Raw genomic sequence first — 11,509 nt, 5'->3', positions numbered from 1 at the left:
TTCCATGAAAGACCAGGTATCTCCATCGCTTCATCAGCTTTATTTTCCCAAAGATATTGTTTATAATGGCTTGTTATAGACTTGCTGAGTTTTTTTTTCTATTTCTTTAGATATTAGAGCACATATCTGAATTACATGTTAACTTCTCAGGTAGTCAGGTACCAACAGGTCTGTAAAATATATTATTATCAAACTGTAGCCGAGTCAGTATCTTTGCTCAGGCATCTATAGTCTATAATCTGTTCTTTGCGTCTATTTGAACTATAGCTCTTCAAGGCCAAAAAGAAATGGCACTCTTCAGAAGTGTTAACAAATACACAGTTTACTTGATAAAATGATAACCATTAGGTTAGACTGATGTATTATTGAAGCACATAAGCTAAACCTGCCTCATAATGCATCAGGTCAAGACTGGGGAATGGGAAGCCTCAACTCTGGACTGTACTTACTAGGAGATACTAAAAACAACTAAAGCTGCAAAAATTAAATCCCACTACAGGTCAAGAACCTACACTTAATCATTGATTTCAGCAAAGTTTCATGCTGTGGACAGGCAAGAATAATCAACAACTTATCAATCAATTCAAGCTGTTCCACCTACAATAGCGCTTATAGGGAACATTATGAATAAGTCAAGCCCTGCATTTCATTACCCAGGTCATAGTGGACAAGACAGGAACTTTACAGTTCATCTCTAATAACCACCTTATAAACTACAAAGATCAATTCAGTGTGGTGTGGCTGCCTGGCTGGATCTAACCCACGAAATTATTAAAATTGCCCAACAAACCTTGTCACTAAGGGCATGCAGTAAGGCAAGCTAAACCTAAAGAAGTAAGATATATGGTCCAAGCTGATCTATCTAAGTCCTCTGAAAATTTACTTGTCAACGAGGAAGGCAAAACAAATTGTACTATCCTTGGAAACAGAGTAAATATGACAAAAGTGAAAACAACAAGAAAAATGTGGTACTGCTAGAAACGAATCTAGATTGTCATGTAACTACTAGTACAGAAACAACAAACGTTACTGAGAAATATGTACACTTAATATACATGTGGGCATACCATTATCCAAAAACATCTCAAATCACCACCTTTTATCGATGCACTTTATTCCCAAATTCCTTGAGATCTTGTAAAACCTCCCTCGACATCTCACAAACCACACTTAGGTTAATTTTCAAAACTGGGCTTTGAAGTTTAAATTGAACTCTAAGGCGTGATTTTTCAGATGGCGCGAACCACGAAGCCATAAAGAAATAACTGTTTGATGTCAGAAATAAACCTCCCAAGACAAGCAACTTGCAAGTACACTCACACCTACATACCCCAACATAAAGAAATAACTGTTTGATGTCAGATGATCTTATCCAAGTTGCCATATCATGAAGATCCCAAAACTTAGTTTAGCAATACGAGAGCGACTCAGTAGGCAACTGGAATCTAAAATGCAGGTATAATCACCTAGTTCATAAACAAGTTATCAACTGAGAAATAGAGCTGGTTCAGCATACAAGATAATAAGATTCAGCAACTGGTTGATCCATCTAACAGAAGACGAATATCACTGTAATAGCAACAGTTTGAACGGCCACTATAAAGATTCCTTTGGTACCCGTGTAATACCATACATATACCAAAACTAAGCACACTTCAACATCCAAAAGCACCAATTTTTCAGAGTTCCAAGGTCTAATCTCATATCTCATTTCAGTCTTATTCCTCGAATACTGACACTAATCATCCTTCCTGAGCAGAGCCTAGCACAAGCTTACCGCATCAAGATCGTAGCTACCGATCCGACCGACACTCCGAGGGCGCAATAGATGGCGACCACCCGCGTCCGGAGCATCATGAGGTTAACGTTCTTCGTGGCCTGGAGGCAAAGCGTGAGCACCTGCAGCCTCCCGTTGGCCTCCATCTTCTGGAAGAAGGCGACGGGCTTGATGACACGGCGAAGCACCAGGGCGGCCGTGAAGGGGAACGCGAACGCCGCCACGCCCTGCACCAACGCGGCCGACTCGACCCCGACGGGCGCGGCCCCGGAGGCGATCCACGCTCCTGCGGCGAGGTGCGTCCCGCCGAGGATCGCGAGGGAGGCGCTGAGGCGCTGCGCGGCGCGGCGGAGGGCGTTGAGCTCCGCCCGCGCCTCGTCGGCGAGCGGCGACAGGTCGCGCTCCACCGTGGGGCCCTCGATCTCCTGGTGCTTCATCGACTCCAGGGGAGTGGCTTCTGGAGCGGGGGCGGCGGCGGCGTCGGGGTTGGAGCTGGTGTTTGGGCTCGTGGAGAAGCGGCGGTGGGGGTCGAATAGGAGGAGGGGGTTTCGCGCATAGGCGTGGGGATTCGAGAAGCTCGTGCCGGGGAAGAGCTTGGCGGTGGCGGTGGCGGTCGAGGGGCTCAGGAGGCGGCGGGTGAGGTGGGAGATCGCCATCGGAGCGTGGGTGGAGAGACGCTGTGCTGCGACGGCGCGGTGGCGGCTAGGACTTCGAAGGCCCGCTCGGGGAATTCTCACCCCTTTTTCTTTGTCAAGGGCAAAAGCGTAAATAGCCCGCTTTTCTTGATAAAAAAATTGAGAACAACCCAAAGGCTAACCCTCGTTGACATTTTTTTTATAGAAGAAGAGCCGCGACTCGAACTCGGGTGGGCTGGCAGCAACCCCAACTGCCCAACCAACAGGTCGACACCCCATCCTCGCTTTCCTTGATGATATGACGATTTTCACCTAGCACCCTTTCCTAATTATATTTGCTTATCTTCCTTTCAGAATACGCAAGATTGATATCTTTCCATCAAGTATAGAAAGTCAAACACTATGTACACGAGTCGGCATGGCAGCAAGAAAAGAGTAACATGCGAGTGGTGCTTAACCCTCAGCAACCACTAAGGAGACGAGCTCGACTTTGAGTTAACAAAGTTATCATTACAACAACCAACAACTTACAAAGAGAACTAACACACTAGGAATACCAGTTTACAATAATCACTCATAAAAGGGAGAAAAAACAACACCCGAGACATTAGGGTGGCTACACCAAGCATATACATGGATATGAAAAGTAAATGTTCATGCTTGATGTTTTGTTCTTTTAATGAACCAAGTGTATTGTCGGGTTAGGCTACAACCATCATCAGGATTCCCGGTTAACATCTTCACATGCACGCTAAAACCAGTCATAATGACGAAAGGCGATGCATAAGAACCAACGCAGATCGATATCTCAAGAGCAGCGTCCTCTAAGGACGGGACGACACCAAAGCACGGTAGTTGCCCAACCCAAAGACATAAGACCAAGGCAACGCAGGGGCAAAGGCTCCACGCCGACGCCTCCAAAGAGGAAAAAGGCTCCCAATGGTGTCATTGTCGACGACACCGGACAAAACAGGCAAGGCTTTTGGCTAAAGCTATCACACCATCAAAGCGGACATGGTCAACCCGAGATACCAATCTAACAATCATCCATTCTCCAACGAGCTAGCCACCCTAGCCAGCTAGACATGAGCTTAAGTGTCAATTTGCCAGGAGAGGACCTAGAGGAGCCATGTCATCAAAAGAAAATACACCATTGTCACCGTGCCAGAGAATCACAGAGAAAATAGTAGCAAGGAACATTTTTTCTTGTGAGACATGACAGATGCCCAAGGAGCAGGGGGGAAGGAAGATTTAGTTGAGCTCGAATCACGCCTGATGAGAATGCATCACCCAGAAAGCATGGGAACGATGAAAGGGGGAACCACGAGAACATGGCTTTGACCCAGATGGCATCGCCAATCACCTGAGGCAACATCTGCACTTTTCTTCCCCCGGACACATAAGCACAAAATATCTGTTCTAACCTTTTGTGCCAACAAATTCATGAATTGACCTTGTTTGCAAAAGAATTTCAAATCTAACCTTTTTTGACCACACCAACATTACTGGCATCCAGCTTACACAGGAACTGCAACACGAATGGGAGAAGACCCAATCTCTGAATGTACGGCTTGTACCGCATGTCGTAAGGAAAGTAATCCGCAGCATGACCCCTCATGCGCAAAGCAACTACAGGCTGCAAACAAAGTGATTTTTGGATGAGTAAAAACACAAATGAGAACACCGAAAATTGATAAGTCTTGCTTCTTACCTTCCAGTTCTCAATGGCCGGAGCACGATGGTCCTTGTAGAACTCCTCGATTAATCCGTCATACCAAGGTCCATTGTCGTGCTCCATCCTACCAACCAAATTTGAACAAGATTGCCATGAAGAATATCAAAAAATATGCTATTGTAAATGGTTGCACCGATGCTAGCTTCATGAATGATATAGGCGACATAAATGTCAATCGGGCTATGTTTTCACCCTTAATGGTGGTGCAGTAGTTTGGAAGAGTTTCAAACAGAACATTGTTGCGGATTCTACAACAGAAAAAGAAAATATTGTGGCTTCAAAAGCTTCAAAGGAGGTAGTCTAGATCAGCAAGTTTGTTGAAGAGATTGGTGTGGTCCCAAGTGTGATGAACCAAATGGCGCTCTGCTACCTCTTGAGCTTGCGTTGGTTTTCCCTTGAAGAGGAAAGGGTGATGCAACAAAATAGCGTAAGTATTTCCCTCAGTTTTAAGAACCAAGGTATCAATCCAGTAGGAGACAACGCACAAGTCACCGAATACATGCACAAACAATCAACAACTTGCACCCAACGCGATAAAGCGGTTGTCAATCCCTTCACGGTCACTTGCAAAAGTGAGATCTGATAGAGATAGATAAACGGTAAAGTAAATATTTTTGGTATTTTTGGTTTATAGATCTGAAAGTAAAAGACCGCAAAATAGTAGATCGGAAACTAGTATGATGTAAAAGAGAACTTATATGATGGAAAAGAGACCCGGGGGCCATAGGTTTCACTAGTGGCTTTCTCTCAAGATAGCAAATATTACGATGGGTGAACAAATTACTGCCGAGCAATTGACAGAAAAGCACATAATTATGACGACATCTAAGGCAATAATCATGAACATAGGCATCACGTCCGTGTCAAGTAGACCAAAACGATTCTGCAGCTACTACTATCACTCCACACATCGACCGATTCCTGCCTGCATCTAGAGTATTAAGTTCATGAACAACAGAGTAACGCATTAAGTAAGATGACATGATGTAGAGGAATTAATTGAAGCAATATGATGAAAAGCCCATCTTTTTATCCTCGATGGCAACAATACAATACATGCCTCGCTGCCCCTACTATCGCTGGGAAAGGACACCGTAAGATTGAACCCAAAGCTAAGCACTTCTCCCATTGCAAGAAAGGTCAATCTAGTAGGCCAAACTAAACCGATAATTCAAAGAGACTTGCAAAGATATCAAATCATGCATATACGGATTCAGAGAAGAACCAAATAATATTCATAGATAATCTGATCATAAATCCACAATTCACCGGATCTCGGCAAACACACCGCAAAAGAGTATTACTGTTGGGGAACGCAGTAATTTCAAAAAAATTCCTACGATCACGCAAGATCTATCTATGTGATGCATAGCAACGAGAGGGGAGAGTGTTGTCTACATACCCTTGTAGACCGAAAGCAGAAGTGTTATGACAACGCGGTTGATGTAGTCGTACGTCTTCACGATCCGACCGATCCTAGCACCGAAGGTACGGCACCTCTGCGATCTGCACACGTTCAGCTCAGTGACGTCCCACGAACTCTAGATCCAACTAAGGTCGAGGGAGAGTTTCATCAGCACGACGGTGTCGTGACGGTGATGATGAAGTTACCGGTGCAGGGCTTCGCCGAAGCACTACGACGATATGACCAAGGTAGAAATCTATGGAGGGGGCCACCGCACACGGCTAAACAATCAACTTGTGTGTTCTTGGGTGCCCCCTGCCCCCGTATATAAAGGATCAAGGGGGAGGCCGGCCGGCCCTCATGGGGCACGCCCTAACCTAGTCTGCATCATTGCTACTATCATCTTTCAACTTAGTTTTCTCTAGGAACATATAAAACATAGGGAAGCTATAACGCGAGCTATTGATCTACAACATAATTTGCAAAATACTATCAGGACTAAGTTCATGATAAATTAAAGTTCAATTAATCATATTACTTAATAACTCCCACTTAGATAGACATCCCTCTAGTCATCTAAATGATCACGTGATCCAAATCAACTAAACCATCTCCGATCATCACGTGAGATGGAGTAGTTTTCAATGGTGAACATCACTATGTTGATCATATCTACTATATGATTCATGCTCGACCTTTCGGTCTCCAGTGTTCCAAGGCCATATCTGCATATGCTAGGCTCATCAAGTTTAACCCGAGTATTCTGTGTGTGCAAAATTGGCTTTGCACCCATTGTATGTGAATGTAGAGCTTATCACACTCGATCATCACGTGGTGTCTCGGCACGACGAACTATCGCAATCGTGCATACTCAGGGAGAACACTTATACCTTGAAATTTAGTGAGAGATCATCTTATAATGCTACTGCCGTACTAAGCAAAATAAGATGCATAAAGGATTAACATCACATGCAATCAAATATGTGATATGATATGGCCATCATCATCTTGTGCTTATGATCTCCATCGCCGAAGCATCGTCATGATCTTCATCGTCACCGGCGCGACACCTTGATCTCCATCGTAGCATCGTTGTCGTCTCGCCAACTATTGTTACTACGACTATCGCTACCACTTAGTGATAAAGTAAAACAATTACATGGCGATTGCATTGCATACAATAAAGTGACAACCATATGGCTCCTGCCAGTTGCCGATAACTGTTACAAAACATGATCATCTCATACAACAATTTATATATCATCATGTCTTGACCATATCACATCACAACATGCCCTGCAAAAACAAGTTAGACGTCCTATACTTTGTTGTTGCAAGTTTTACGTGGCCGCTACGGGCTTAGCAAGAACCGTTCTTACCTACGCATCAAAACCACAACGATTTTTCGTCAAGTGTGCTATTTTAACCTTCAACAAGGACCGGACGTAGCCACACTCGATTCAACTAAAGTTGGAGAAACAGACACTCACTAGCCACCTGTGTGCAAAGCACATCGGTAGACAGTCTCGCGTAAGCGTACGCGTAATGTCGGTCTGAGCCGCTTCATCCAACAATACCGCCGAATCAAAGTATGACATGCTGGTAAGCAGTATGACTATTATCGCCCTCAACTCTTTGTGTTCTACTCGTGCATATAACATCTACGCATAAACCTGGCTCGGATGCCACTGTTGGGGAACGCAGTAATTTCAAAAAACTTCCTACGATCACGCAAGATCTATCTAGGTGATGCATAGCAGCGAAAGGGGAGAGTGTTGTCTACATACCCTTGTAGACCGAAAGCAGAAGCGTTGTGACAACACGGTTGATGTAGTCATACGTCTTCACGATCCGACCAATCCTAGCACCGAAGATACGACACCTTGATACGTCTCCGTCGTATCTATAACTTTTGATTGTTCCATGCCAATATTTTTCAACTTTCATATACTTTTGGCAACTTTTTATACTATTTTTTGGACTAACATATTGATCCAGTGCCCAGTGCCAGTTCCTGGCTGTTGCATGTTTTTTGTTTCGCAGAAACCCAATATCAAACGGAGTCCAAACGGGATAAAAATGGACGGAGATTTTTTTTGAAATATTTATGATTTTTGGGAAGTAAAATCAACGCGAAACGGTGTCCGGGGTGGCCACAAGACAGGGGGGCGTGCCCTCCCCCCTGGGCGTGGCCTGGGCTCTCGTGGGCCATCCGTAAGGCGGCGGTTGGCACTCTTCTTTAGGTGCAAGAAAGGTAATTTTATGAGAAAGATCTGGGCGAAAGATTCACCCCAATCGGAGTTATGGATCTCCAGATATAATGGAAACGGTGAAGGGGCAGAAACAGAGAACGCAGAAACAGAGAGATAGATCCAATCTCGGAGGGGCTCTCGCCCCTCCTAAGCCATGGGAGCCAAGGACCAGAGGGTAAACCCTTCTCCCATCTAGGGAGAAGGTCAAGGAAGAAGAAGAAGAAGGGGGGCTCTCTCCCCCTTGCTTCCGGTGGCGCCGGAACGCCGCCGGGGGCCATCATCATCACCGCGATCTTCACCAACACCTCCATCATCTTCACCAACATCTCCATTACCTTCCCCCTTCTATATCCAGCGGTCCACTCTCCCGCAACCCACTGTACCCTCTACTTGAACATGGTGCTTTATGCTTCATATTATTTTCCAATGATGTGTTGCCATCCTATGATGTCTGAGTAGATTTCTATTGTCCTACCGGTGATTGATGAATTGCTATGATTGGTTTGATTTGCATGTTTTATTATTGGTGTTGTCCTATGGTGCCCTCCGTGTCGCGCAAGCGTGAGGGATTCCCGCTGTAGGGTTTGCAATATGTTTATGATTTGCTTATGGTGGGTTGCGTATGGGATAAAAGGGGACTTGATGCTTAATGCTATGGTTGGGTTTACCTTAATGAATCTTTAGTAGTTGCGGATGCTTTCTAGAGTTCCAATCATAAGTTCATATGATCCAAGAAGAGAAAGTATGTTAGCTTATGCCTCTCCCTCAAATAGAATTGCAACAGTGGCTATCGTTCTAGTAACGTAGTATATTGCTTAGGGACAATTCCACAACTCCTACCACCACTTTCCCACACTCGCTTTATTTACTTTATTGCATCTTTATATAAACAACCCCTACTTTTTATTTACGTGTTCTTTATTATCTTGCAAACCTATCTTTTCACACCTACAAAGTACTTCTAGTTTCATACTTGTTCTAGGTAAAGCGAACGTCAAGCGTGCGTAGAGTCGTATCAGTGGCAGATAGGACTTGAGAGAGTATTTGTTCTACCTTTAGCTCCTCGTTGGGTTCGACACTCTTACTTATCAAAAGAGGCTACAACTATCTCGTATACTTGCGGGTCATCAAGACCTTTTTCTGGCGCCGTTGCCGGGGAGTCATAGCGTGGGGTGAATATTCTCGTGTGTGCTTGTTTGCTTTATCACTAAGTAATTTTTATTTGCTGTTCTATGTTGTTCTCTATCTTTAGTTATGGATATGGAATGCAAAATACCAAAAAAATTAGCTGTACTTGCTACTCATGAATATGGGGTAACTCCTAAAACCCTCGATTCTCATTATGCGAAAGATATTATGTACTACTTTGATAATCCTGAGAAAGCCCCATTCAACTTTATAATGGGAGACACGTTGGATCAACATGAATACTTTAGGGATTATCGCTCGACACAAAAAGGGAAACTATTATGGGATCAATTTATTATGTTGCATTGGTATGCCTAGAATCTATGCTTGCGATATGATATTACTTGTTGCTCTAGGATGGAGGCTCCACACCTCCCCCTTTCATGCAAATTTAACGATAATGAAACCTTAGCTTCCTATGCTAATGGTATATATGATTACTATGATGTGGAACAAATAGAAGAATTTGTTGCTTTTAAGGCTGCCTATGATATTGAAGCTTTGTTTGAAAAGTATGAAGCTTGTGATGATGATGGTTATAGGCCGGAAAATCTTGCTATACATGGATATTGCTATGAAAATTATGAATACAATTACTGTATTAATGCTTTTATGAAGAAAGTCAACGCTGTCCAAGAAGAGACTAATATTTTGCAGGAAGCTATGGAAGAAGAAATTGATGAAACAGTGAGCTCATTGGATGAAAAAGATGATGAGGAGAGCGAAGAACAAAAGGAGGAAGAGCGGATTAGCTACCCGTGCCCACCTTCTAATGAGAGTAACCCTCCAACTCATACATTATTTAATTCCCATTCGTGCTTACCGAAGGATGATTGCTATGATGATTGCTATGATCCCTTGAATTTGTTTGAAATATCCCTTTTTGATGATGCTTGCTATGCTTGTGGCCAAGATGCCAATATGAATTATGCTTATGGAGATGAACTTGCTATAGTTCCTTATGTTAAACATGAAATTTTTGCTATTGCACCCACGCATGATAGTCCTATTATCTTTTTGAATTCTCCAAACTACACTATATCGGAGAAGTTTGTGCTTACTAAGGATTATATTGATGGGTTGCGTTTTACTACTTTACATGATGATTTTAATAGATATGATATGCATGTGCTTGCTGCTCCTACTTGCAATTATTATGAGAGAGGAACTACATCTCCGCCTCTTTATGTTTCCAACACGATGAAATTGCAAGAAACTGCTTATACTATGCATTGGCCTTTACTTGGTGTGCATGAATTGTTCTTTTATGACATGTCGATGCATAGGAAGAGAGTTAGACTTCGCTGTTGCATGATATATGTTACTTTGTGCTCACTACTAAATTACAAATCATTGTTAATTAAAATTGGCTTTGATATACCTTGGGATCCGGGTGGATTCATTACTTGAGCACTAAATGCCTAGCTTAATGGCTTTAAAGAAAGCGCTGCCAGGGATACAACCCGGAAGTTTTAGAGAGTCATTTATTTCTGTTGAGTGCTTTCATATAGTTTAAAAACACAAAAATAAAGAGGGGAAACCAAAAACTTTTCAAAAAGGAAAGTGAAAGTGAGAAAGACAAGCATTGTTGAAGTGGGAGCTAGCCTTGGACTTTGTTACAGCTCACAGAAACTTTGTGAATCTTGATTACAGAAACTTCTCAACAAAAATAATTATCCCCTTGTTAAATTCCATTGTATTATAAAAATAATGTGCTAAGGTTTGCCTTTAGGATGTTTACAATGCTTGTTGGTTTGTACGGTGCAGGACAAAAACTTTGGCTGTAGTGCGCGATTTTACATTTTTAACTGAAACATCAATTGGTTCTGATTCCTTTTTCACTGTCTTGCTATACAACTTTTTTATTTTTCCTAATTTTGGTAGAATTCTTGGGGTATCATAAGTATGGTGGATGTTCAGATTGCTACAGACTGTTCTGTTTTTGACAGATTCTGTTTTTGATGCATAGTTTGCTTGTTTTGATGAATCTATCAATTTATATCAGTGGATTAAGCCATGAAAAAGTTATGTTACAGTAGACACAATGCAAAAACAAAATATGAATTGGTTTTCTACAGTACTTAGAGTGGTGATTTGCTTTATTATACTAACAGATCTTACCGAGTTTTCTGTTAAAGTTTTGTGTGGATGTAGTGTCTAATCGAGGATGTCTCGATATGAGGAAAAGGAAGAGAGGCAAGAGCTCAAGCTTGGGGATGCCCGAGGAACCCCAAGTAAATATTAAAGGAGACTCAAGCATCTAAGCTTGGGGATGCCCCGTAAGGCATCCCCTCTTTCTTCAACAAGTATCGGTATGTTTTCGAATTCGTTTCGTTCATGCATTATGTGCAAGTCTTGGAGCGTCTTTTGCATCTAGTTTTCTTTTTTATTTTATGCACCATGCTGGTATGAGATTGTCCTTGGTTGATTTATAGAATGCTCACTGCACTTCATTTAAATCTTTTGAGTATGGCTTTATAAATGCTTCATGTGCTTCACTTATATCATTTGAAGTTT

The 11,509-nt window shown here is 42.7% G+C and overlaps 1 protein-coding gene across 1 annotated transcript; it reads right to left on the bottom strand.

Annotated features, from left to right (window-relative positions):
* Positions 1–1,446: 1,446 nt before the first annotated feature.
* On the bottom strand, positions 1,447–2,488 carry LOC119325547. Its single transcript, XM_037599277.1, has one exon. The coding sequence runs from the start codon at positions 2,431–2,433 to the stop codon at positions 1,774–1,776; it is 660 nt and encodes a 219-aa protein (XP_037455174.1). The 5' UTR covers positions 2,434–2,488; the 3' UTR covers positions 1,447–1,773.
* Between the last annotated feature and the right edge of the window lie 9,021 nt (positions 2,489–11,509).

Source organism: Triticum dicoccoides, chromosome 6B (assembly GCF_002162155.2).
Source record: "Triticum dicoccoides isolate Atlit2015 ecotype Zavitan chromosome 6B, WEW_v2.0, whole genome shotgun sequence".
In the NCBI taxonomy this organism is placed as follows: domain Eukaryota; kingdom Viridiplantae; phylum Streptophyta; class Magnoliopsida; order Poales; family Poaceae; genus Triticum; species Triticum dicoccoides.
The sequence above is the reverse complement of the archived record's forward strand: the minus strand, read 5'-3'. Positions and strand labels throughout refer to the sequence as shown.

Bases quoted from the DNA above. Each gene is read 5' to 3' on its own strand.
- LOC119325547 (XM_037599277.1), bottom strand. From the start codon at position 2,433: ATGGCGATCTCCCACCTCACCCGCCGCCTCCTGAGCCCCTCGACCGCC.